The 24,367-nt window shown below is 46.8% G+C and overlaps 9 protein-coding genes across 16 annotated transcripts in view; 3 read left to right on the top strand and 6 right to left on the bottom strand.

Annotated features, from left to right (window-relative positions):
- Positions 1 to 123: 123 nt before the first annotated feature.
- On the bottom strand, positions 124 to 2,908 carry LOC6507075 (phosphatidylinositol-3-phosphatase SAC1). Of its 2 annotated transcripts, XM_014909569.3 has the most exons (3): positions 2,751 to 2,896; positions 2,442 to 2,672; positions 124 to 2,345 (listed from the first exon to the last, which is right to left on the bottom strand). In XM_014909569.3, the coding sequence occupies exon 3, from the start codon at positions 2,308 to 2,310 to the stop codon at positions 532 to 534; it is 1,779 nt and encodes a 592-aa protein (XP_014765055.1). In that variant the 5' UTR covers positions 2,311 to 2,345; positions 2,442 to 2,672; positions 2,751 to 2,896; the 3' UTR covers positions 124 to 531. The 2 variants fall into 2 exon arrangements, with proteins under 2 accessions (XP_014765055.1, XP_001956709.2); XM_001956673.4 differs by lacking the exon at positions 2,442 to 2,672 and having other exon boundaries at positions 2,751 to 2,908.
- Positions 2,909 to 3,029: 121 nt separating this feature from the next.
- LOC6492944 (kinesin-like protein Klp61F) lies at positions 3,030 to 7,309 on the top strand. The gene is made up of 6 exons (XM_001956674.4): positions 3,030 to 3,407; positions 3,480 to 3,780; positions 3,961 to 5,293; positions 5,356 to 6,566; positions 6,620 to 6,868; positions 6,952 to 7,309. Exons 1-6 carry the CDS (start codon positions 3,328 to 3,330, stop codon positions 6,973 to 6,975), a joined length of 3,198 nt encoding a protein of 1,065 aa, XP_001956710.1. The 5' UTR covers positions 3,030 to 3,327; the 3' UTR covers positions 6,976 to 7,309.
- Positions 7,310 to 7,314: 5 nt separating this feature from the next.
- LOC6507074 lies at positions 7,315 to 13,324 on the bottom strand. 2 transcript variants are annotated; one of them, XM_001956675.4, is made up of 6 exons: positions 13,129 to 13,324; positions 11,972 to 12,225; positions 11,669 to 11,915; positions 9,083 to 9,209; positions 7,581 to 8,998; positions 7,315 to 7,530 (listed from the first exon to the last, which is right to left on the bottom strand). In XM_001956675.4, exons 2-6 carry the CDS (start codon positions 12,176 to 12,178, stop codon positions 7,325 to 7,327), a joined length of 2,205 nt encoding a protein of 734 aa, XP_001956711.1. In that variant the 5' UTR covers positions 12,179 to 12,225; positions 13,129 to 13,324; the 3' UTR covers positions 7,315 to 7,324. The 2 variants fall into 2 exon arrangements, with proteins under 2 accessions (XP_001956711.1, XP_044570952.1); XM_044715017.1 differs by lacking the exon at positions 13,129 to 13,324 and having other exon boundaries at positions 11,972 to 13,099.
- On the top strand, positions 10,512 to 11,657 carry LOC6492945 (glycine-rich cell wall structural protein 1.0). Its single transcript, XM_001956676.4, has one exon. It carries the CDS (start codon positions 10,643 to 10,645, stop codon positions 11,537 to 11,539), a length of 897 nt encoding a protein of 298 aa, XP_001956712.1. The 5' UTR covers positions 10,512 to 10,642; the 3' UTR covers positions 11,540 to 11,657.
- Positions 13,325 to 13,476: 152 nt separating the features above from the next.
- LOC6507073 (alpha-tocopherol transfer protein) lies at positions 13,477 to 14,791 on the bottom strand. Its single transcript, XM_032453641.2, has 3 exons — positions 14,429 to 14,791; positions 13,992 to 14,364; positions 13,477 to 13,931 (listed from the first exon to the last, which is right to left on the bottom strand). The coding sequence occupies exons 1-3, from the start codon at positions 14,728 to 14,730 to the stop codon at positions 13,674 to 13,676; spliced, it is 933 nt and encodes a 310-aa protein (XP_032309532.1). The 5' UTR covers positions 14,731 to 14,791; the 3' UTR covers positions 13,477 to 13,673.
- Positions 14,792 to 15,346: 555 nt separating this feature from the next.
- LOC6507072 (retinol-binding protein pinta) lies at positions 15,347 to 16,573 on the bottom strand. Its single transcript, XM_001956678.4, has 3 exons — positions 16,165 to 16,573; positions 15,736 to 16,108; positions 15,347 to 15,684 (listed from the first exon to the last, which is right to left on the bottom strand). Exons 1-3 carry the CDS (start codon positions 16,485 to 16,487, stop codon positions 15,424 to 15,426), a joined length of 957 nt encoding a protein of 318 aa, XP_001956714.1. The 5' UTR covers positions 16,488 to 16,573; the 3' UTR covers positions 15,347 to 15,423.
- A 251-nt stretch (positions 16,574 to 16,824) lies between these two features.
- Positions 16,825 to 24,367, bottom strand: part of LOC6507071 — a 31,137-nt gene continuing 23,594 nt past the window's right edge. For 5 of the 6 annotated variants that reach the window (XM_032453637.2, XM_014909564.3, XM_014909568.3 and 2 more), the window contains 5 exons: positions 19,681 to 19,945; positions 19,441 to 19,616; positions 19,264 to 19,377; positions 18,681 to 19,202; positions 16,825 to 18,622 (listed from right to left, as the gene is read on the bottom strand). In XM_032453637.2, coding sequence (XP_032309528.1) covers positions 17,104 to 18,622; positions 18,681 to 19,202; positions 19,264 to 19,377; positions 19,441 to 19,616; positions 19,681 to 19,945 — 2,596 coding nt within the window. In that variant the 3' untranslated portion in view covers positions 16,825 to 17,103. Of the gene's footprint in view, positions 18,623 to 18,680; positions 19,203 to 19,263; positions 19,378 to 19,440; positions 19,617 to 19,680; positions 19,946 to 20,078; positions 20,970 to 24,367 lie in introns of those variants that run through there. The other variant, XM_032453638.2, reaches the window with a different exon arrangement.
- Positions 21,098 to 22,167, bottom strand: LOC6507069 (lysozyme S). Its single transcript, XM_001956680.4, has one exon. The coding sequence runs from the start codon at positions 21,571 to 21,573 to the stop codon at positions 21,151 to 21,153; it is 423 nt and encodes a 140-aa protein (XP_001956716.1). The 5' UTR covers positions 21,574 to 22,167; the 3' UTR covers positions 21,098 to 21,150.
- On the top strand, positions 23,162 to 23,650 carry LOC6492946 (lysozyme P). The gene has a single exon (XM_001956681.4). The coding sequence runs from the start codon at positions 23,178 to 23,180 to the stop codon at positions 23,601 to 23,603; it is 426 nt and encodes a 141-aa protein (XP_001956717.1). The 5' UTR covers positions 23,162 to 23,177; the 3' UTR covers positions 23,604 to 23,650.

Genomic DNA, 24,367 nt, shown 5'->3' with positions numbered 1-24,367 from the left:
TAAATTTTATTGTAATTTTAATATTTTTTAAAACGAACGAATACTTCATGCAGGGTTACACCTGTTCTTAAAACGATACTGACCAGCTTGGATCAAGCATAAATAAAACCAACTAAGGTAAGATAGGTTTTCTAGCAATGCGTTAAATACTTTATTTAATTTCATAAAATCTTTCTACAAAAGTGATTGATCTACATTGCAATTCATCGCAGATATAAGCGGCGCTTGAAACCCCAATTCTCCCGAAAACCCATCCGCCTTCAATTCCAACTGTCAGAAGCTCAAGTGTGGTTTGTGTGTTTATATATGTATGTATATTAACTAACAAATAGCCAAAAAGGAATGGTTGCCAGTGGATATGGGTAGGGGTTTACACACTAAACACAAGTACAAAAAAAAACAAACACATATCGGGAAGAAGGTTGGAGTAATTTAAATCGTTTTAAAAATTGGGTATACAGGATATTAGTCTGATTCAGAGGCTGCTTCAGAGGTAGATCCCAGGGGAAAATTCGCTAAACAACACTAATGTCATTGGTCTCGAAAGGACAACGGCGGAAAAAGCCGCGGCCACTGCACAAACTCGATTCCATAGTGCATGATTCCGGTGGCACTGACCGCGATCATAGCTCCCCAGAAGAGCATCAGCAGCAGATTCTCCGTGTTGAATTCCGCAGGATAAACCATGGTGACCATAAACATGGTAACGGCCATTATCAACACCGATGGGAATGCAAAGAAGCGCCAGCCCCGCTTCGATTCTAGCGGCGATGGCACTGCTCTACCTTCGTTGTCGTTGATCAGATACTTGCCGAGGAACAGATCGATGCCATCCTGCCGCTGGCCATCGGCAAAGTTGTTTAGATAGTAGCGCATCAGTGAGTTCTTTCCATCCTGCAGTGCTCCGGCTTTGGTTCTCTTGCCAGTTCTGGTAAAGTCCGTCTTCAGAGCACCCGTTCCGGAGTATTGCAGGGATACCAGATCCGCATTATCGGCCCACACTCCTTTAAAACGTGCCTCAAAGCTCTGGGACGCCTGTTCCACTCGTTGACCCACATGAAGCACACCCATCTTTTGCAGCACGGCTGTTAGAGATCTCCTGGCCAACATGCTCTGCACCACATTCGTTCGGTCCAGGCAATCGATACAATTCGTGCGGAAGACACCCGTCTGCGTGGAAACTAGCTTACCATCGTCGAAGACATGGTAATAGCCGAAGTCATCCTGCTCGTGGGCCAGACGATCGATGAGAACGTTCAACCTATCCCAGCGCATTTTTCGGCACTCGTGGTGGAAGTCAAACGACTCGTACCGTACTTTGGGATTCCCCATTTCTCGGATAAGTCTCCCAAAAGTCGCCTCCAGTTCACCCTCAGCGCCCTTGTGATCCACCAGATTTACTGCCACTTGGCTGCCATATAGCCTAAGCTGCTCCGAGAAATGCAAACTGCAGGCACCGAGGTGATCTTTGCCGGGAATCAGACGAGGTCTGGGCTTGTACCGCAAGTTGGGAAGCTGGTGCCAATGGAAGGGCATGCTGCCACGCGTCTGGACGAATCCCGCGAGCTGTCCGTTGAATTCCACAATCTGCTCAGTTTCCACAAAGTTTGCCACATGTCCGCGATCGTTGATTCCACGAGTGAACAGCCTCGTTCCCGCTCTTTGAATCGATCTCCTGGTCACAATGCTCCAGAAGAAGGTCTGGCCATTTATCTGGACCTGGTTGATGGAAACGAAACCTAGTAGCAGCGGCAACTGAAATCTGTGCATCTTTTCGCAGCCGAACTGCTGCAAAACATAGCCATTCCACACAAATCTTTGATCAGCACGCTGAAACAAGCCCGTTGAGTTTGCTCCTCTAAATGGGCCGAGCTCCCGCTGCCTCTGAAGCGAGTGGGTCAAGTCGTAGCGGTAGGAGAAGTAAAAGTACTTGGTGTCCAGCGTCTGTCGCAGCAGTCTCAGATACGTTTCGTTCTCCTTGCGTTGAATGGCATTCGGAATGTAGGGAATGATGTCGTACCCGGCTAGGCGCCAGATTATGGCTCCGTTCAGAACGCCCACGAAGATCCGGTGGGTGGCCACCAGTAAGTAATCGCAGCTGAGCAAATGAATGGTTCCCAGGACACCGCAGATTCTCCTTGTGGGTCGCAGATTCGCCAGCTGACCTCCAGCGGGGTGCACCTTGGTGACCTTGTCCAGCCGGCCGATAATGAGAACCTCAGCACCTTCATTTGGCTCCACAATGAAGCTCTCAGGTGTAATGTACAGGTTCATGTCATCGAAGACATCATTCTCGCCCTTGTTCTCCATGATGCCAGGGGGCGGTGGGCGGCCCAATTCGTAGCCTACAGCGAAAGTAAAGAGGAAAACATAAATTAGTACATAAATATATTTTGCACCTGTGCTGCTTCCCCCTCCTCTTTAACTGACTGGGACCTCACTTTCTGGATTCAAAGAGTTGTTCCTCTTGTCGCCGCTGTCACACACGCACAGCAACAAAATCAGCCACAGCCTCTGCAGTTTTGTCTGGCAAATCTATTGATCACCTCACTCTCTCAATCATTTATTTTTTGGAGAACTTTTTGCCAATACGTGGGTGCTGGAGATGTCGTATCGACCAAAACGTGATGGCAGGGTTACCGCCCTCAACGAAAACCAACGGCGTGGCATCGCTGTTTTATATTTGTGTGGCAACCAGTGAATATTTGAAAAATATTTTAGATATATGAAAAGTTTAATTTATTAATTACCATTGCCATTTTGTTCATTCGGATCTTCGGGGCATTCGCACATACCTAACCAGCAAGACTTTTAACTATGACAGCATTCTAAAAATAACATATAATTTTGAAGTTTTTGAAAAATTGTTGAGTGTAATGCAGTGTTAGCAAAGCTTACTGCTTGGATTAATTATATTTTTTGTTAATAACCTTGCAATTAATACCTCGATTAATAAATAACAGTAAAGTACATATTTAAAATTAATATTTAAACAGAAATATATCGATATTAATATCGATATTTAAGAAATATACCAAAATATACTCTTGAAAATACCGCAAAAAAACATCGAATTCAAAGTCAACGGACGAAGAAAGACGCGGCTTGCTTGATCTTCCTCGGAAATTGTGTTTGAATTAATATTTAAAGGTTTTCTCTGTTTATTAACGTTACTTAGCGGATAAGCGATTGCAGAAAAGACTGGAAAACGAGGACTTTGAGACGACACTCTCCCAAAACACACACACACTAGTGCAGTTTCCAACTGGCGTCGCTTCTTTGACTGTACGCGGTAAAAATTAAACTAATTGATTTAAAGGCAAAGAGATGGACACTTCAAGTGGGAATACCACGCGCCAAGCGCCTAGAAAGTCAAATCAAAACATCCAGGTTTATGTGCGAGTCAGGTGAGATTCTGTTTTCCGAAAACATGTGATGGAATGCGACTTCTAGCATTGGGAATTGTTTGTTTTGTAAAGGCCTCTGAACTCCCGAGAACGATGCATTCGCTCTGCCGAGGTGGTGGACGTAGTTCCGCCACGGGAAATTGTGACTCGCCACACGCTGGACTCCAAGCTCACCAAGAAGTTCACCTTCGACAGGAGTTTCGGCCCCGAATCCAAGCAATGCGATGTCTACAGCGTGGTGGTGTCTCCTCTGATCGAGGAGGTTTTGAATGGCTACAATTGCACTGTCTTTGCCTATGGACAGACTGGAACGGGCAAAACCCATACGATGGTGGGCAACGAAACTGCTGAATTGAAATCCTCCTGGGAAGATGTAAGTTTTTTCTTAAGATATTTCATACATATATGTAGTTCTGTCCGAGTTGGCCTGAAAAGGGTTTGCAAACCATATGGCCTTGAATCTAAAAGTTACCTACTGGCTGCGAGGCAATAGAAACGAGTTTCTCTTAGTTCTTGGAAAAGGGAACCTTTTTAAAAACTAATTTCCGCTTAGGACTCCGATATTGGCATCATACCTCGCGCTCTGAGTCACCTGTTCGATGAGCTGCGCATGATGGAAGTGGAGTATACGATGCGTATCTCCTACCTGGAGTTGTACAACGAGGAGCTGTGCGATCTGCTCTCCACCGATGACACTACAAAGATACGAATTTTCGATGACAGCACGAAAAAGGGCTCGGTTATCATTCAGGGCCTGGAGGAAATCCCAGTGCACAGCAAGGACGATGTGTACAAGCTGTTGGAGAAGGGCAAGGAGCGCCGCAAGACAGCCACTACACTGATGAATGCCCAATCTTCGCGATCACACACGGTATTTTCCATACTGGTGCACATTCGGGAGAATGGAATCGATGGAGAGGATATGCTAAAGATTGGAAAGCTCAATCTGGTGGATCTGGCTGGGAGCGAAAATGTCTCCAAGGCCGGAAACGAGAAGGGCATTCGGGTTAGGGAAACTGTAAACATTAACCAGAGTCTCCTTACCCTGGGAAGGGTGATAACTGCCTTGGTGGATCGTGCTCCTCATGTTCCCTACCGTGAATCGAAGCTCACGAGGCTGCTCCAGGAATCTCTGGGAGGCAGGACCAAGACCTCCATCATAGCCACCATCTCTCCGGGCCATAAGGACATAGAGGAGACTCTTAGCACCCTGGAGTATGCCCATCGAGCCAAGAATATCCAGAACAAGCCTGAAGTCAACCAGAAATTGACCAAAAAAACGGTGCTCAAGGAGTACACCGAAGAAATCGATAAGCTGAAAAGGGATCTCATGGCGGCCAGGGATAAGAACGGCATCTACTTGGCCGAGGAAACTTATGGCGAGATGACCATGAAGCTGGATTCGCAGAACCGCGAACTGAATGAGAAAATGCTTCTGCTGAAGGCACTGAAAGATGAACTGCAAAACAAGGAGAAGATCTTCAGTGAGGTGAGCATGAGTCTTGTGCAGAAAACCCAAGAACTGAAGAAGACCGAGGAGAACTTGATTAACACCAAGGGCTCACTGCTCCTAACCAAGAAAGTCCTTACAAAAACCAAGCGACGGTACAAAGAGAAGAAACAGATAGTGGCCTCACATGTGAAGACGGAGGAGGCTCTGACCACTCAGGCCCAGGAGATCCTGGCCGCTGCTGACTTGGCCACAAGTGACACTCAGCAGCTGCACGGAACTATAGAGAGAAGACGTCATGCGGACGAGAAGATTCGCACCGCTTGCGATCAGTTTAAGGATCGAATGCACGACAATCTGGAGATGATTGGGGGCAGTCTGAACCTTTATATTGAGCAGCAGGCGGCTTCCAAGGAGCATTTGAACGAGGAGCTGAGTAAGTTTAGTGCTTAAGGCCACTTTGTTCCTAATTATTAATTCTGTTTGGAAATTTTACAGCCAACTCCAGTAACGTGAGCCAGCGACTCTCCACCAATGCCACTCAGAGCATTGAGGCCCTGAAGGGTATCTGCAGCCAGTCTCTTGAGGATCAGGCCAAGATTCATAAGCAACTCATAGCTGACATTTCGCAGAGCTGCGAGCAGCACACCCAGAAATTAGTGGCTCAACTCTTGGAACAGATGCAGCAGCGTGAGCTGCAGATGAACAGGGACATCCAAACGAATCTCCAAGAACTGGAGGAGAATAATCAGCGCCACAAGGCCATGCTGGACTCCATGCAGGAGAAGTTCTCACAGATTATCGAGAACAACGCGCTGTCGCTGGAGAATCACGTAGAGCAAGTTCAGAAGCAACTGCAAGAGCTGAGTCAAATGAGTGTGCCGGATGCAGAGGAATTGGAGCAGCTGCAAGCCGAAATATCCAACGAACGAGCACTGGCCCAACAGGAGGCGTCCCTGCTCGAATCTCTGATGTTGCAAATGGAACAGATCAAGGAGCTAAGGGAAAAGAACACCCTTAGCATGTCCATCAGGCTGAACAAAATAGAGGAAAGCCGAAAGGCTAGAAACCAGCGCATAGAGGAGACCCAAACTGGCATAAAAGACTACCAGGCCAAGGGTTCCGAAGCCACCAAATCCGCTCAGTCGGAACTTGCGAGCCAAATGGACACAGGTATGCTGTGCCTAGATCAGGGCATCTCCAAGTGCTCCATGCTGCAAGTACACATGAAGAATCTGGGCCAGGAGCTTGCCAAACAGACCGAGGACAATGTCCTGGCGAATCGACAGCAGCAGGAGCAGCTGCAAGGAATCTGCCAGACCAGCGCTAAGCAGTTGGAGGAGCTGCAAAGCAAACAGAAGGTTCAGCTGGAGGAGACTGCATGTGAAAAGCAGCATCTGATAACCGAGGATAGGCAACGGTTCCGTGGACACTCCGCTGTGGCCAGTGACTTGGTTCAGGAGCTGACGCGTCAGACTAATGAGCATGCAGCTTTGCAGCGCCAGCAGCTACAGATTTGCGAACAGGAGCTTGTACGCTTCCAGCAGAACGAGCTAAAGACATATGCGCCCACAGGGACCACACCCTCAAAGAGGGACTTCGTTTATCCTCGCAGTTTGGCGTCCACATCGCCGCATCAGGATATTGTGAAGCGTTATCGGCAGGAGCAAGACTGGTCGGATTTGGACACCACCGCTACCATAGATGAGGTAATCCTTTTCCTTTAATACTTGTTCTAGATCTTAACCATTTCTGCTTATAGTGCAGCGAGGGTGAGAACGAGGACTCGCTGCAGTCCGTTCAGGAGCTTTCTGACACCGAGACTATTATGAACTCGACACCCATTGAACCCGTCGATGGCATCAATATGAAGCGAGGCTGTGGCACCACCCGAAACTCGAACTCCAACGCCCTGAAGCCGCCAGTGGCTGGTACGAAGCGCAGCAGCTCCTTGTCGCGCTCCCTGACGCCCAGAAAGGCATCTCCACGCAATTCTCCGGCCATGAACAGGGTAAGTCCAGTGGTTGAGTGGCTTATAGCCGTATAAATAATTTCTGTTTATGTTTTCTTATTTTCCCATTCAACTCTTGTTAGCACAACAAAGAGAACGTGGCCTGATCGATGCAGTACTCCCTCCATTAGCCCCGCCGTACTTTGTTTGTCTGGCACTCCTGGATATTCTTTTTATCTGTGTATTTAAATTTGGAATTTCGTACAATTATTATTTAAATAAACTTAGTCTGCTATGTAAAGTTAAACAAACCTTAAAGCCGAGAGTACAGGTCAATGATGGACCTTGTATGAAGTATAGTATGAGTATATAAGATATATTTTCGTTTCTGATTCAATAATGTAAATTTCTTAATTATTTCTCTTAAAGATAGTTTTGTTTTCAAACATGTATCCACCTAAGGATTAAATTCTAATTTAATATGTAATGACCAAAAAATAATTCATATTTGTGTTTCTAATCTTCATCCTGATCGTCGTCATCGTCCTTGAGAATTCCCAGGCGGCGGGCCACTTCCTTGACATTGGCGATGAACTCCTCTTGGACGAGGTTGAAGCTCATGGCTAGCAATGCGATACCAAAGAGCAAATACAGGGAACAGTAGGCAATGGACTGTTCCGATTCATCCTTGACTCCCTTAGCGGGGACGAAGTCACCAAAGCCTAAGAAGGGATATTAAAATAAAGAATATAAACTGGTTTTAATTACTCACCAATAGTGGTCAGTGTGATGAAGCAGAAGTAGGCCGAATCCAGGAAGGACCAGCTCTCCCAGTAGGCGAAGAGAGCTGCTCCTCCAAGGATGTAGCTAACGACCAGGAAGACGCACAACCAAATGGGCACAGGACGATCCTTGGGCAGGAGATCTCCGTAGTCGCCATACTCATCTCCATACATAGAGTCATCGTCATCGTAATCATAGCTGGGACGCCGACGGATTTGTCGCTGGACTGGAAAGCCCATGGGCGACATGATCCGTGGGGAAGGAGGCAATCGTTCAGATCGCTCCCTTCTGCGTTCCCTTCTCTTGGGCTCGCGGCTTCTAGAGCGACTGCGTTGCGGCGGATAGTCCTCGTAGTGCTCTCCGTAGAGGGATCCTTCGTCGAAGCTCTCTTCTACATAATCATCGTAGCGTCCTTGCGAATGGCCACTGTGATCCCTTCGACGATCCCGGCCCCGCGGTGGAGCATCGTAGTCGGGAAGCTCCAAATGGTTGCCGTATCGCGAAGTTTGTCTGCCGAGGCTCCCGGCTCTCCTACCGTTATTCTGGCGGTGGGAGTTGTGCGGTGGTGGTTGAGGTGAACGCTCCCTTTCCCGGTCCCTCTGTCGGTGCCTTTGGTGCGCCGATCTCGGCATGGATTGACTCCTTGGAGCGGACTGCCTTCGATGTCCGTTTCCCCCAAAGTCGTCCATGGCATACCTATTCGGAATTATGGGTGTTTTCCTCACCACATCCTCGTCCACGTCTTCGTAGTGCGAGGACACATGCCTAGGATCCACGGACTTGGCCCTGCTCCTGCCCGGCGCGGAGTGAAGTCGCTGCAGCTCCTTGCTGGCCCTCGAGGAATCCTGGTTGTGCGGCGATCGCACTGATCGCACACTATGAGCTCTTTTCGTCGGTGGTGGTACGTCACTAAAGTCCTCGATGGAGCCTGCATCCAGGTGGGATCGCGGGTAGCGCTCCCTCTCCACGGTGTGCCTGTCCCTCATCCGGTCCCTCTGCCTCTGCCGGCTGCTGTAGCGATGGGAGCGGTTCAGCGTCTGTGTCTCGTACTCATCTCCGTAGATGGTGTGCCTCTGGCGGTGATCGTGGTAGGGATTGTGATGCTGGTTCTGTTGGTGCTGCTGCCGACGATTGCGGCCTCCACTGCTTCGGTGTCCGAACTCCCGATCATCGTATCCCCTGCCCATGGTCCGCAGTTCTGGATCAGAGTAGGCATGTCCCATGGAGGGACCCAAGCCAGAGTCATTACCCGATCGCTGGGTCATTTTCATGGAGCGCCGGAACGAGGGCGGTGGCTGGGAGCGGGCATGGCGTTGAGAGCGCATGGATCTTTGCCGGGATCGAGCATTCCTGGGACGTTTTGCAGTGCGGGTGCACACATAGCAGCATATTCTCCAGTAAAGGAAACTGGGATTGGAAAAAGTGGGTTTATTTGTTGGACTAATCATACTTAAAAGTGACCTCCGGGGGCTCATTCCCGTGTCAACTCACCGGAATGATGTGGCCATGACATCGCCGATGTTGGACAGACAGATGAGCATCAGTGGAATGCCCACGATGGCGTAGAAAATCGTTGTCACCTTGCCCCAATCCGTGCGCGGCGATATGTGGCCATAACCTGTCCAGAATTAACGAAACCGATCAAGAATAATGAATTACTAGAGAGTCTTATAGGCGAGTCATGGTTGAGGCTTTGCCTTCAACCTTCTAACCCCAATGTTCTTCAAATGCTAATGAATGTTAGACCCGAAAAAATGGCTTAATCTTTCCATTTGTACTTCTTTTTGAACAAGCCAAGCCCATTATCGCAAAATAACAGCAAACAATTGCGAACATAAGGTATTTCAAGTCCGCCGCTTTTGGCCTTTACGGAAGTGTGCAAATTCGTATATATTTGGCAATAGGTTCTATCTGATGGGACTACGGTCAGTAAACCCATTTGTGTCTTGGCCACAAATCCATATCGGGAAATTGTGCAGACAATAAAAACACAAATGACTAAATTTAAACTCTCAGATTAATATGATTTAGAATTTGAAATGCTCTTCTAAATTAACAGAAAATAGATATTTAAATATTCTTTTATTCAAATAGGAGTACTTTTAAGAGTTATATCATAAGTTTTATAAATCTCACGACTTCTTTTTATTAGTTTCCATTTCAAGTCTTCCCTTTAGAAGAGTATTCTATAAAAAATCTAGAAATTCCCATCATTAAAATCTAAATCTAAGCCGTCAGAAGTTAATCACGATCGGTCAGTGGCGTTTGACCTTGTTTTTTGGTTCCGACCACTCATATATAGTATTTTGATGGCAGTAATTCCACTTTCGGTTTCATCCAAAATAACACACGCCTGCCGAAACAAAATGAACCCATTTTTTCTTTAGAGGTCATTATTCACGTGCTCCCTCCTGTCCATCTAACTGTGTCCGAATCGGATCTTTGACCTATGACTTTTGGGAATATGGATGGCATATGATTTTGTGGAAATTTTCCCAGTCATGGTAAAGGGACATCGATTAATGAACAATTACCAAATGATCGAAACGCATCGGAGATTTATGCGATTGCGACGTGATCGCCAAAATCAACTGTCCGATTCATCCGCTTGCCTCATTGGTTCCTGGGCGGATCACGCTCCTCGGTGGTTGCGCTTCATGAGAATCAACGATACGTGGCCCGTGGTTCCAAGATCTCCGCCAGACATGATGCGTTTTGGGTTGATTCATTGGACGAGAAGTCGCCAAACGAATCCAAACCAATCCAATCCAATCCAATCCGAGACGATCCCCACCTGCGGCTGCCCTCGTCGCATGACTGCCTTTGTGCGGCGTCATCGTTTTGTATTTTTCATTTATTTTTTTGTGGGTCTTTTTTTGTGTGTTTTCGATTCTCGGCTGTGGTTATATAAGTAGCGTGTGCCGGTCGCAAATCCGAACTATTCTGTTGCGGGAGCTCGTCGCGACCAAGCGCAAAAAACGGGTCAGTAGTGTACGATCGAAGTCGTTCCCAAATATATAAAAAGTCGGACAAAGACAAAGTCGGACAATCATGCGAAACAATTGCCTCATCGTTGTGGCATTGTGCCTCTTCGGGTTGGTGGCCGCCAAGGCTTCGGACGATCACTGGGTTTGGAGGTCATACAATCGCCGCGAACGCTCCTTTCGCGACATCGATCGCCGGAGTTCCCCCATCCGGAATTCCTACGACAACAAGCTGAGAAGAGAACCCACCACCCGAAGGCCACTACCCGGAGAACCCGAGAACGATGAGATCGAGGACTATGCGGACGTGGAGCCCACCAGGTCTGCGGATACCCCTAATGTGGGCACTCGTCAGTATAATCCCTACGGAGGTCAGCCTAGTGCTGGACAATTTGGCGGCGTTGGAGGCTATGGTGGAAATCCGGGAGTGTTGGTGGGACCTGGAGGGCCAACTGGAATCATTGGAAGGCCTCAGATCTACCCGAATCCCTACCAGCCCGGCTATGGAGGATTTTCAGGAACACAAAATGGCATTGGTGGCTACCCGGGAGTGGGCGGCTATGCAGGTTTCCCTGGAGCTAATGTTGGCACAGGGTACACTGGCTATCCTGGAAACGGACTGGGCCTAAATCAGTTCCCCGGAAACGGACAGTATCCCTACGGAACCTCCTATCCAGGAGGCGACTTTAATGGTAATCAGTTTGCTGCTGGAGGCCAGTTCCCCGGAGTGGGACAGTATCCGGGAAGCCCACAGTTCGGAGGACCGCAGTACACCGAGGGCTATGGTCTGGCCGGAGGCTTGGGTTTGGGCCAACTGGGCCTGGGAACTGGAGGCCTAGGCTATGGGCCAGGCGGCGGTTTCGGCTTTGACGAGAAATCCCCAGCGGTTGCCGAGGGAAAAAGTGCCAAGAGCGTGGCAGCGGCTCCTCGAAGCATCAACGATAAGCTCAGTAAGAAGATCTAAGAGAAAGGACTACTTTCAACCCAAATCTCATCCATTTCCCAACCACCTTCAGATGTATATAGTCGCCTTAGAGTAGAGATTAGGATAGACTAAGCGAATAAATTTCAATGGTTACCCAGTTTTACGTACCTATGGTAGTTATCACTATGATGGAGTAGAATAGTGAGCCGGCAAAGGTCCACTGGGACTTCTTGAGGTCCTCGTTGCCGTCCCAGCCATGAGCTTTGATGGCCGTGAGGATTTGCTTCTCAAAGTTGGCCAAGTGCTTGCTCACATTGGCCATCCAATCGCTTTCCCTCAAGACCTCGGCATCATCCGACAAAAGCCAAATGTTCTCCGTGAGATTGAAGCGTATGTTCTCAATGCCACGCTTGATCTTTTCAGGATCAGGGAGTATAGTTACTGATTCCTTCCAGAATTTACTGTACTTACCTCCAGTTCGTGGGGTCGCTCCAGGTGCTGGAAGAGATACGCTCCACCCACGCAATAGGAAACGACGAGGAGCACCAGCAGCACATGGGACACGATGCAGGTGATCACTTTCCACGAGAAGCAGATGGCTGCCACACACTTTCCGCGCTCCGGCTTGGCCGGTTCCAACATGTGCGCCGGCAGTGATTGGGCCCTCCTCCCCGACATGGCTGCCTTCTCCTCCTCCTGCTCCGTTTGGCTAATTTACCGCTCGACTGGTCATAAATTGCGAAATTGAAATGAAACTAAATAAAGGACTAGACTTGTGGGGAAATCTTTTGGGGTGTGGACACAAGGAATACTCTTTGAAAATTTCAATGAAATGATATGATTTATGAGATATTGAATATTATAAATATATTCTACGGAAGATATCATTGTCTCTTTCATATTTTATAGTGTTTTTTGTAATTTTTTTTTATTTATGAGACATTTTTAAAAACTTGGGGGATTGGTTGGAAACTGTTTGGTATTGGAACAGGTAGGTTTTGTAGATTTTGTTGAGAAGGAAGTATTCAAAAAATAAATATTTAAAGTATTTAACTTTTATTTAAAGTGAAAACTATAATGATCATTGTCCATTCCATTTAGTAAACAATTTCTTCATAGAAACATTTAAGGAAGACTGATTAAAATCATAATTATTTCATTGCCATAAACCCCATCAATTTATAGACTCCGGTTTGTTTCCTTTAGTGATCTACAAAGGAGCTCCAAAGATTACAGGTAAACCGAAAACACAGGTCTGCCACACACATGTTTATTTGTCCAAATATTTATTTATTTGGGTTGCTGGGGCAAGGCCGAAGAGCCGAGGGGCCAGCCAAGGGATTGGAATTGGGGAATGGTGAGGTAGACACGGAAAGACTCCATGGAACTATTTCGGTAACCGGCTGCTGCACGACGGGGCATTCATCTCGTCGTCAATCGGACGCCGCAGACTCGTGCCACGCCTGTCGAGAACTCTTTTGGCTTATTTTTTTGTATTTTTTGCTTATAGACACCGACTACATAACATGTCCGAGCAATTATGAACTTCGATTTCACTTGGGCAATTAGTTTTGCTAATTTATGAGCCCCCCATTGGGTATGGTGATGCTCCTAATGATGATAATTACCGATCTAGGATCGCTATCTGATTGGCACTGGGTGGAAAACACTTTTCAGTTTTCCAATTTAAGATCCATGGCGGAACGTGCTCTTTATCCGATCGAATTTTTTTTTGGATCCGTACAATGAACCGACGCACCGATCCGTACGACCCACAAACGCTAACTGAGAAGAGCCAATGGAATGGACTTTCCTCGAATCTCTCGGGAAATTTGTTTTATTTTTGGTCATACTCGAAGTTCTCTTGTTTTCCGAGTCGTCTAGTTTTTCCAAAATTTTCTTCAAATCACTCTTGCCTGTTTTTGTTTTGTTCTCGTGTGTTTATGTTTTAACACGATTCTCTTTAAAATAATTCCTAAAAGTAAAAAAAATAATAATTTATTTAAATTTTTGTTCACATATATTTAAGTTTCTGGTTTTCTAAATTCTTTGTTCTATTAATGATTTTATCTCGGAGCTTATCAAATCTGTAACTCCCGGGTTCATGAGTTCCTCCACCTTTCTAACTAACGATAAGAGTTCCAGGTGAGACTATTTTTAGTTCTCAGTGGCCTTAGTCAACATTCAGTTGCCGGAAAGAGCCTTGCAGTCCGAAAAGACTCTCGAAGTCGACAGGTTTGCCAACCCGAAGCCGTTCATCCGTCCCATAGTTCTTCTCCTCCTCCCAGTAGTTTCTATAGGCCAGAATACGTTGTTCCCATTCCTTAAGCAGATCCGGAATGGAACCGTTCTCTCCGCCATACTCCACTGGCAAATACTGTTTGGGGATTTGTTCATAAAGGGCCTCCCATTTACTTCCATGGACGTATAGCTAGGGGGTTAACAAGGATATGTTTAAAATGCATTCCATTTAAAGGAATAAAGGACTCACCCTGCCCTGTTGCTTTTTGGACATCATGGGCTTGACCATATTGAAGATAGTTTCGAATCCATTTGGCGTGTTTATAAAATGAATTCCTTGGGGTCTCAACGGCAGAGCCTCCTCTTGGAAAACCGTCATCTTCTTGGCAAAGGTGGGAGTCATCTGCAGGAAGTGTCCTGTGGTCACGTTGGAAAGATCGAGGATGGAGATCAGGCCGTTAACAATCGCCACATCATCCTCATCGAGCATTATTTGCTGCATTAGACCGCCAGCGACATTTACTTCCTGGAAGGTGTACTTATTGGGATCATAGGTAGCCATTCGGATTAGAGCCAATCGAGGGCCATTATCGTTCAGGGGACGTGGCAATAGAACAATGGAACTGCATGGTAATAAATAAATAATATAGATTAATTGTTGGGCAAACGATTATCCGCAAAACTTACCCCAATCGGAAAATCTCAAGCAGCTTGTCCACGTCAACATTGTGTCCCAAATAGAACTCTGGATACTTTGTGCGAAGGGTGTAGAATCGATCGATCTTTGCTTTCGTCCTCTCCAAACTGAATTTACAGCCACGGAGGAAGTTAACCAGGAACTGATCATCGGTACGAGCTTTAAGGTGGGGCTGCTGCTTAATCCATGTCCTTAGAGCTGCGATATCGTCGTCCAATCTCTCAGGCACTTCGTTTAGAATTTTAATCGCATTCTCCTGGAGCTCCGGGGACAGTGGTCGGATGGATGGCATTTTGTTTGGGATTCCTTGATGGTCACGGAACGAATGTCGCTTTTTTTGACGCCGTTCAAGCCAACTAAGTAGATTACATATCGGTTGAGGGCTGATAAAGCTAATGGTAAAGCAATTCTTATCAAACGCATTTATGATGGCCTATTAGTTTGAAAATGCTTACACTTGCCATAAAGTTGCAGTATTTGCTATTTTTTTATATTCAGAGGTATTGTATTGTATTAAGTATATTCAAAGAGAGAGGTCCTGCCAATACGGAATCTGCCACACCTTCTAGTTCTTGGTTCTTTGAGTACTATCCTCTGGAATCAGAACAATAAATATTATTTTTTGACTCATTTTTCTAAGTTTTTTAAAGGGCTAACATCAACATTTTGTATTACTGCCAAAAACTGTATTACAGTATTATTGAAACTGAAAAATGTCTATAACTTGGCTCATACGATGCTGATCGAAGGGGTATGAAGTCCATTTCCATAAGTCCTATTCAGTTTTCGAATCGGCACACAAGTGCTCAAGATATTCGTCAGAATGAGTCTCAAAAGTTCCCTTTTTGAGCAATTACTTGATTCGTAATCAAGAACCGATAACCATACATTAAAATAATCATAAAACGCTTATCGTAATACATTTATTTTAGCTGTCTAGCCTGAAAAAGTTACGAGTCTTTTCTGATAGTTGTTAGTTATAGTTTTAGTCGATCACCAACTGCCGGAAAGAGCCATCCAGACCAAAGTGACTCTCCTCATGCTTGAAAAGTTCGGGTTCTTCACGTAACTTCTCATTTGTGCCAAAGTGCTGGCTCTCCTCAAAGTAATCCTTGTAGCTGGATATCTTGGCTTCCATAGAGGAGATTATATCCTGCATAGTGCCCTTAGTGCCACCGTACTCCTTGGGTAGATAATGCTTGGGAATCCGCTCAAAAATGGCCTCTGGATCAGAGCTTACAGAAACCTAATGAGAAATGGTTGAGAAAAGCGAAGACTCATATTATTTTTGGCTTACTCTCTCTTTAATTTTCCCTGGGAACCAGCCCAACAAGGACTTGAAACCCACTTCGAAGGCTTTCGGAACGTTGATGAAATGGATGCCCTTTTGGCGGGTGGGCATCGCCTCATCGGCATAGGCGGAAAACTTGCTAAGGAGCTGCGGCTGCAGGGCGAATAGATTCGCACCAGTCACTCCTGTCATGTCCATGATCTCCAAGTAACCACTGACCGTGGCATTATCGTCTTCCATCATCATAATTTCGCCAAACATGGAGCCCACCCGTATGATGTCCTGGAACTTGAATTTGTTGAGATCATAGGCTCCAGCGCGTATAATTGTGACGGCAGGTCCTGTGTCATCCTTGTCTAAAGGCACTCGTAGTATAACACTGCCAGAGAAATCATGGTTTAACATCTTTACCAGATAATAATGAGTATTACGTACCCCATTCGAATGATTTCCAGAACTTGAGGATCATCTGACAAGCGATGTTCGTTGAAAACTTCAGGAATTGCTTTCTGCAAACTGTAGAATCTGTCGATTTTTTGCTTGGCCTTTTCCAGACTATACTTGGAGCCTCGTAGGAAGCTTAACAGGAACTGATTATCCTTACAGGAGCAGAGATGCGGCTGCTTTTCAAGCCATTCTTTCAGAGCAGCTATATCGGAGTCTATGCGACTGGGAACCTCGTTTAGCTCCTCGATGGCCACCTTTTGCAAACCCTCCGACAAGGGGCGAATGGAACTCTGGGAATAGCTGCTGATCATGCTGGCTGGACAATCAGTTGCAGACTAACATGGATTACTTTATGCCGCCAATGCACTTCCAACTGCTGATATATTCAAACCAACTGGCGATAAGATCGGACTAATCTGGGCAGAGATTAGGAAAGTCTGGCCAAGTTTAAAAGTACATTGGCCAAAAAACATAAGTTATGGAGCTTACTTCCATTAAGAAAACTAAAACTATTAAGAGTCTCATATTTATTATACTATCTACCCAAAGTTTAAAGACATTGCCCTATATGTGGGTTAACTGGAAGTCCTTATCTTTTCAAGCTATAAGTCATCATTCTGATTAAGAAAATGCCGAAGAAATAATATATCATGTATATATAAACTTTATTCAAAAGAAAAATGATATAGAAACAAAAATACTTTAGAATCTAAAACTTATTGGCTAAGATACCCGATTGAAGCTGCCACCGTAACTAGTCTATATTGAGATATTACATAAAATATATACTCATATTACTATAGAATAAAAATAATAACTTGATTAACTTGGAATGATTTCTCCTATAAATACGCTGATCTGATGGGCTAAACGATAACCTAAGGATTTGCTATTGCACAGGATTTGGAGTTGAAGAGATTCTGGATTTTAGTAGAGGCCCGATGGCAGATCCGTCACCTTGGACATGGATCCTTGGGTGTACGAGCGGGTGCGTGCCGTGGGTCCTTTGCCCATATTGCCACTCGGATATCCTGGGGAGTCGTGATGCATGGTTCGCATGGCCGGGTTGCTGGTGAAGTAGATTTGCTGATTGCTGCGCGACTTCTCCCGCGGGGAATCGTTGAGGGCTTCGGACGAGGCGAAAGCGGCCTCCAGGCGCTCCACATTCTTGGTCACCCGCCGGGCCTGCAGGGCAGCTGTGATGTCCGGCTTGGGATACTTCTGCGGAGTATTCATGCCCGTCATGAAAAACACGCCATTGAATTGCTGGGCAGGCGGTGTGGGTGGTGGAGGAGCTGGTGCCTTGACCTTCACCGGATGATGGTGGTGGGACACGGAGACCTGAGGCGCAGCCTGGACCGGCTCCTGGGCACTCTTCCGCAGGGCCTGCATGGTGGGATCATGTTCGTCATGCCTGGCATTCATGATCACATCCAGGAGCTCCCGATTGGTGCTGGCATTGTAGGCCGTAGCGGCAGCATTCGCCTCCGGCATGTCCGGCGTGGGGGACTCCATCTGGTAGGTGGATGGCTGATCTGTCTCGGGGGCATCATAGTCCACTTCGTCGAAGAAGGTCTGCATGGCGACCAGGCGCTCGGCGGCATCGGGATCTCCCGGCTGATGAAGGGCCATACCGTATTCCGAGCCATCCTGCTCCGAGCAGTCAGTTCGCGGCATTAAATGGGCCAGGGATCGGGCCTTCCTCGGCGGTTGGGGCACTATGTTCACCGGGACTATGTCCTCCTCGGCTGCAGGTCTGTGCTGGCGTACCCTTATCCTGGAGGTACTGCCCGCCTGGCTACTGATCTGCTTCTCCGCCTCGCTCACAATGTTGTCCAGCTCCTCGATCACGTCCTCAATGGTGGCCGCATCGTCATCGTCATCGGCCGGGGCCACTTTTCTTGACTGTTTCTTGGCCTTGGAGGGCAGGACGAGTATGGGCACCGGACTGAGGGAGGCGCCCGTTTCTGAACTGCTGATGCCCTCGTCCTCGTGCTCCGAGCTTTGTTTTCCCTTCTTCGTAGTCGGTGTGACTTGACGGGGCAGGGCCACTGGCTGGTGCGACGACTCCTTGAATTTGGAGTCCTGCTGGGCTCCTTGCAGGCGGAAGATCTCACGCTGCAGCTCGGCACACCGCTCCTGTAGCCTCCGCTCCATGGAGGTGAGGACGGCCTTCTCCTCGTGCAGGATCTGGACTCTCCTCTCCAAGATCACCATTTGGCTGCGCACTCGATCCGCATCTCTGGCCTGGGCTATCATTTTGTCCACGTCAATGTGGAGTTCGTTAAAGCGCTTCACCTCCGCCTTCAGGGCATCTAGCCAGGGCGAGGAGGAGGAGATGGTGCGCGCCAAGGTGCTGGGGTCCAGACCCGCCTGGAAGAGCTCCGCTTGGATGTACAAACGTTGCTGGATGCTGGCTGCGCTCTCAATGAAGGTATTGAGAAATCTGTTGGGAAACAAATCTTTAATAACTTTTCAGAGACTGCAGAAAGAGTGATACCCACTTGACACCCGCACACTGAAGCTCTCCTGATCCGCCACCACTGTTGAGAATGCCCACTAATAGCCGGAATCGCACTGGTTCACTGCATCTCAGCCGCAACGTGGACATGGCCTCCGAGACGGCCGTGTGGCCAGAGGTGGCCACCTGATCGCCACCACCACTGCTGACAAAGGGCTGGCGATCGCAGGCGGAGGCCAGCAACTGGAGGGCCAGAATCCGACCCCTAATACCCTGGCCCGTGGCCGAGGAAGCCAGCGGCATGAGGCCCACGGGTGTGTTCCCCAAGCGGGCAATGGCATCCAGAGATCGGGAGCAGCAGATGCTCAGGCACTGTAGGCAGGAAAGCTCATCCAGCAGGGCTCGACGCTGGTAGCTCTGAGGATTCCTGGTCATGGCCAAGGAGTTGCTGGTGCCGGACATGGGCCCGGGGGCATTGCTGGCCTGGGCCATTTGTATGGCTCGCAGGACCTCCAGCAAGTGGCTTATGCCATCCGAAGGTGTGGCTACAAACTCCTGGACAAAACTATGTAGGAGATAAGGGAAGTTTAGAAAGGACATTAAGATGTTATGAGCGTATATCCTACCTGGGAAAAGCCGTTCGGAGATCGGCTCTTAGCTTGGTCAGTAAGTCTGTTATGGAACCAAACTGCCGCAGGGACATTTCTCGATCACTCTCTGGCGGGGCAGGAATGGGAGATCTGTAAAGCCAGCATGAAAATTATAAGATAAAGGATCTATAAAGTAATCTTCCAAGTCCTCACTTGTACTCCGAGTGCTTGGCTGGCAAAGTAGCCGATCTGGCGGCCTCCTCTTTGGCACTTATACTTATGCCGACATCGTAGATGGACTGTTTTTTGGAGGAGCTGCTGCCCTTGGTGAACTTTTTCAGAGAGTACACATAATCCTCCGGATTGTAGACAGGTGGTCGTTGGTTTTCCTAATGAGTTAAATATTTACTTTTAGTTTTTATTTGGTGGGAGGATTTAAAGACTCTTACTAACCTTACTGTAAGGAGCGGCCTGGGGCCAACTCTGTTCAGATCCACCTATCTTGTAGGAGGCCAGGGATCCATTGACGCTACTGGCACCGCACTTGTTCGTTCCGGAGGTACTGGACGCTCCACCGGTTTTGATCGTCTGGGTAGCCGTGGCCGTTGCCGGCTTACTCGCCTTCTCGCACACACTGGGCGCCATCTGGAGGTGGTTTGGATGTGGATGCGGTCGAGGAGCAGATCGGTGGTGGGGCCGCTGCAGAGTCGAGCTGTCGCTGCGTTAATTGGAAATGGAGGAAAACCCAATCGGGTGGAGTCAATTAATGTACGTGCTTGACATGGGAGAACTCGAATTTGCATTCGGTTATAAATAAATGGCCTGCGAGTCGGGGCAGTTTGGTAACGCACCGGAAAAACAAGCCGTTGAGTTTATTGAACATTTTTCAAATGAATTTGCAGGCTTATCTAGTGGAGTGGTGTCTGGACAGGTGCGTTTATTTTTTATTATTTGGTTTTCTTGGATATCCGCTGTCAACGACACTCCGATTGAGACAAGGTGTCACGGTGGCATGTGGGCTGTGGCAGCGCGAATGCGATTTTGACAGTCTCCCCGGCCGATCTACGATCTCTACGATATGTTATTTAATTTTGACCAGTCGAGTGCGTAAACAGAAATGGAAATGAAAATGGAAAAATTTGCATTTTAATGTGCTACTAGAAATAAAGGCACTTTCACTCAAACCGGCGACCGAACGATCATCTCTCAACATCGGTTCCAGTTCAATCTCCATTTCATTTCCATTTCTTCAAAGAGTATAGTCTTGGGACCAAAGACCCGTCAGTACCGTTAAGTTACAATGAGGGGGCTAACGGTTCATTTGGTATATACAACACACACATCCATACATATGTATATGCAAATGACACTTATGACGTGCCACATAAAAAGAAGTAGAGTCAATGGAGTCCATGGCCCACCTCGTATCAATCGTCCAATCAGTCACGTACCGCAGATGCTCAGGCATTTTATTCTGTTTTGTTTTTTATTTTTTTGATCAGGTGGTGTACCCCCATCGAAGTTGCATTGCCTCTGGGTAGTAAGTATATACATATGAGAGAAATATGAATGGGGCAGAGCGAGCACTGGTTCCCACAGCAGCCAAAACACTTCGATCAATGTCAGTCAGGAGAAACTCAACACCATCGCCACAGTGAGCTGGTGTTGAGGGATCAGGAGGCGGGGTATCTGCATAAATCAATTTGTGAGACAGAAATTGAAAACATGGAGCATGGGGCAGTGTCTGCTCCAAAAACCAAAACTGGAATTGATAAGCCAACGAGTGGCTGTCTAAGAGTGCACTTCAATGGCTGAAATGAGTGCTTCTTAAAGAAATGATACCACAAAGTGAAATTATTAACTCCGATTGTTTTTTTTTCCATAAGCATCATTTTGTTTTTATTAATTCCAGGTCGAAGTCGCTTAGAAGCACTCATCAATGGACGGCAACCATCCGCTGCAGTAGTGCCAGGTGGACCAGGCGGACCAGCCCTGCTGGCTGAGGACCTTCTGGGCGCAACGGACGGAGTTGGTGATGTCGTCGGAGAGGAGGGCGTTGCAGCTCAGGCCGCACTCGTTGTAGGAGAAGCGTCCCTCAGGCTGGCACCAGTACAGATCGTTGATCTGGAAGATACCGTAGTCGTTGGATCCGTCAGAGTTGGCCGGGCCGACCACCCAGGTGCGGTAGTCGCTCTCGTGCTGGGCAATGCAGGTCCACTTGTCCAGCTGGTCACGGGGAACGCCCAGGTTGGACATCTCCCTGGCGAGGGAGCAGCGGTCGAGGGTGCGACCGGCGAAAGCTGGAGCGGCACAGGCCAGAGCCACCAAAACGATGAATGCCTTCATGTTGATTCCTTAAACTGTTTGGTCTGGTTTAGTTCTGACCTGGCTATTTATTGGCGAATCCAACACTCCACATTCTCCGGCTATCAGCCCTTGAATTATCAGCCAAAAAGTGCTCAGAGATAGAAATTTAATTAAGAGGTAGATTTAAATATTTCATTCAAAGAAAAAATAATATAAAATGAAACGAAAACAACTTTATCAGCTCAACGGGTACATCTAAAGGTACCATCTTAAAAAATACAAAAGAACTCTACTCAACTCTGGGAACAGCATAGTTTTAGGCCAAAATATAAAAGCCAGAGCTTTTGGCCAAGATAAGCCAGCCAAAATCGGCTTATCAACTACCTTGGCAATCGAGTGCTAAACAGAGATTTCGTCATTGTTTGGATTGTTTTGGCTCCGGAGCTGAAGTTCATTGAATCACAAGGAGAAAGGTGTAGAGACCTCGACGCGCCCTCCAACTGATTAGCATAATTGCTGTTATATCAACAATGACGTTGCTTTGAATCGGCTTAGAAGGGGATCATTGTTCGGTTCGAGTAGTCGTAGCCCCATATAGAGCAGGCTGGCATTTTGGGCCCAAAACTCTACCACCTAGATGGAGCTGCGGAACCGCCCAAGTTGTAATCCAGATGATTAATCACACTCTCGGCCATAAAACCCAGAGACCACAACTGGGGGCTAATAGCTGCAGTCAAGTGGAGCTGTTTCGCCATTAAAGCCCCGGCTTCACTTCAAAGTCGGACATTAAACTTGGGCCTGTGCAAAAGATGGGAATTTGTCTGGGCCGATGAAAGAAAGAGCTCGGCTTGTATTGCAATTTCCAGACTCGAATAGCTCGAATGCCGCACAATGAATAACTATGAATAATTTGAATCAACATGCAACCCCACCCGAGTTGCGTGAACAGTAGGCATTGTCTTTGTTAAAAAAAAAAAACAAAAATATTTCGAATGTCTGCTGCTGTTTGGAATGGAGACTCACTCCATCTGCTATAACCAGCTTCATATAACTTACGCACCAACCTAATCGTATTGGATTATATCAATGGGTGTTTGAGTGCCGGTTGTTTTCTATATTTGTCCAAGACAAGATTCCTTATTTTTGAGGGGTACTTCAGTAATGTTTCTTATGGAATGGAGATCTTTTTTGATAGATTAGCAGAAATCAAATAAAATACTTGGACAGATTCTTCAAATGATTAACTATAGAAAGCATGTATTATTAAAATGACTAAGAAGTCTCTTAGCCTATAGAGGTTCTGGAAAGACTCTGTGGGAAGTTCAAAAATGGAAAGAATTTTATAAATTACGATTTTGGGGGCTTGGGGTTTTGTTTCTCATTAAATTAACAATATTTTAATAAACTCTTTGTGTGAAAAAACAATGGATACAATTACTCCCTACAATTAAAAGCAAATCGCATCAAAAATGTAGCAATATTGTAGTAGAACTCATCTTATTTGCCAAACTAATTATGAGTAAATACTAATTATGAGATTACTTATTTATTGACTCAGTTGTGCCTTGACACTGGACTGTCTTCTGAAACCTATAAATATTTTGAAAAAGTAGTTCCCACCATCAGATGATATTTTCGCAAAGATGAAGGCTGTTCTGGTGATTTGTGTGCTATCGGTGATAGTGTCCTCCATTCATGGCCGCACCATGGATCGCTGTACTCTGGCCCGGGAGATGTCCGCCTTGGGGGTACCCCGGGATCAGCTGGACAAGTGGACGTGCATCGCAAAGCACGAGAGCTCCTTCCGCACCAGTGTGGTGGGCCCGGCCAACTCCAACGGATCCAACGACTACGGCATCTTCCAGATCAACAACAAGTACTGGTGCCAGCCGGCAGACGGAAGATTCTCCTACAACGAGTGCAAGCTGAGCTGCAACGCCCTGCTGACAGACAACATCAGCAACTCGGTGAAGTGCGCCCAGAAGATCCAGCGGCAACAGGGCTGGAAGGCCTGGTCCACTTGGAAATACTGCAGCGGATCCTTGCCCTCGATCAGTGATTGTTTTTAGAGTCCATACCGAACAAAGTATTAACTGAATAAATAACACAAAAATGATAGGATTGTGCAACCCGTCATAAGCATTTCTCTTAATGTCGGACAACTGTTGTGGCGGTAAGACGAGAGCCTTTTAGGCCGCTAAAAGTGAAATTTTATATAATGGCCCCCACACATAACAGAGTCATTATGACAGTTGGCCTGGCCAAAGCAAATGAAATCTATTAGCCACTAAGTGGAGCTTCAATCTTGTCCAGCCACATGGACGGCCGAATGGATGGCTGAAACAAGTTAATTTAATTTCCAAGCATAAAACAAATTACGTATGAAAGCCCGCCGTTATCATGGCTTTTATACATAAATCTCTCTGTTTGTACGCACATATTGCTACTTTGTGGCAAGTGGCAAGTGGCAACGGACTTTGTCGCGAGTCTGAAAACAATTTCGATTCAATTACATCTATGGCAGTCCACGGGGACATGATGTAGGTCTATGGGATTGCCATTTGCGGCTAATCGCCGGCGATCAACTTTGCCATTTAGAGTTCGCCAAATGGCGAAGACAACAACGAGTTGTTTCAATTTGTTCAGCCGTCGTTGTGTTTTATTCTCAAGGGTGTCCGTGCGGGTTGAATGATCCATCGATCATGCCATCTGATGGATGTACTAAATCGCTTCTAATTCCATTTGAAAAATTACTACAAATCTGGTCAACTTTCTCGCCTCCAAATCCTCATTTAAATCACAATCAAACAGATAGTTCTTCCCAAAAAAAAAA

Source organism: Drosophila ananassae, chromosome 2R (assembly GCF_017639315.1).
Source record: "Drosophila ananassae strain 14024-0371.13 chromosome 2R, ASM1763931v2, whole genome shotgun sequence".
NCBI lineage: Eukaryota > Metazoa > Arthropoda > Insecta > Diptera > Drosophilidae > Drosophila > Drosophila ananassae.
Note: the sequence above shows the minus strand (reverse complement) of the source record. Positions and strands in the feature narration are given on the sequence as shown.

Excerpts from the sequence above, each read along its gene's own strand:
- LOC6507075 (XM_001956673.4), bottom strand. The coding sequence starts at position 2,793 with ATGTGCGAATGCCCCGAAGATCCGAATGAACAAAATGGCAATG. Across the intron at positions 2,346-2,750 it reads GAATGAACAAAATGGCAATG|GCTACGAATTGGGCCGCCCA; the intron begins GTAATTAATAAA and ends CTTTCGCTGTAG.
- LOC6492944 (XM_001956674.4), top strand. The coding sequence starts at position 3,328 with ATGGACACTTCAAGTGGGAATACCACGCGCCAAGCGCCTAGAAAGTCA. Across the intron at positions 3,781-3,960 it reads TGAAATCCTCCTGGGAAGAT|GACTCCGATATTGGCATCAT; the intron begins GTAAGTTTTTTC and ends ATTTCCGCTTAG. Across the intron at positions 6,869-6,951 it reads ATTCTCCGGCCATGAACAGG|CACAACAAAGAGAACGTGGC; the intron begins GTAAGTCCAGTG and ends AACTCTTGTTAG.
- LOC6492945 (XM_001956676.4), top strand. The coding sequence starts at position 10,643 with ATGCGAAACAATTGCCTCATCGTTGTGGCATTGTGCCTCTTCGGGTTG.
- LOC6507074 (XM_001956675.4), bottom strand. The coding sequence starts at position 12,178 with ATGTCGGGGAGGAGGGCCCAATCACTGCCGGCGCACATGTTGGAACCG. Across the intron at positions 9,210-11,668 it reads CATAGTGATAACTACCATAG|GTTATGGCCACATATCGCCG; the intron begins GTACGTAAAACT and ends AATTCTGGACAG. Across the intron at positions 8,999-9,082 it reads GTCATGGCCACATCATTCCG|TTTCCTTTACTGGAGAATAT; the intron begins GTGAGTTGACAC and ends TTCCAATCCCAG.
- LOC6507073 (XM_032453641.2), bottom strand. The coding sequence starts at position 14,730 with ATGCCATCCATCCGACCACTGTCCCCGGAGCTCCAGGAGAATGCGATT. Across the intron at positions 14,365-14,428 it reads CTTGAGATTTTCCGATTGGG|TTCCATTGTTCTATTGCCAC; the intron begins GTAAGTTTTGCG and ends ATTACCATGCAG. Across the intron at positions 13,932-13,991 it reads CCAAAAAGCAACAGGGCAGG|CTATACGTCCATGGAAGTAA; the intron begins GTGAGTCCTTTA and ends TTAACCCCCTAG.
- LOC6507072 (XM_001956678.4), bottom strand. The coding sequence starts at position 16,487 with ATGATCAGCAGCTATTCCCAGAGTTCCATTCGCCCCTTGTCGGAGGGT. Across the intron at positions 16,109-16,164 it reads CTGGAAATCATTCGAATGGG|TGTTATACTACGAGTGCCTT; the intron begins GTACGTAATACT and ends TTTCTCTGGCAG. Across the intron at positions 15,685-15,735 it reads CAGGGAAAATTAAAGAGAGA|GTTTCTGTAAGCTCTGATCC; the intron begins GTAAGCCAAAAA and ends ATTTCTCATTAG.
- LOC6507069 (XM_001956680.4), bottom strand. The coding sequence starts at position 21,573 with ATGAAGGCATTCATCGTTTTGGTGGCTCTGGCCTGTGCCGCTCCAGCT.
- LOC6492946 (XM_001956681.4), top strand. The coding sequence starts at position 23,178 with ATGAAGGCTGTTCTGGTGATTTGTGTGCTATCGGTGATAGTGTCCTCC.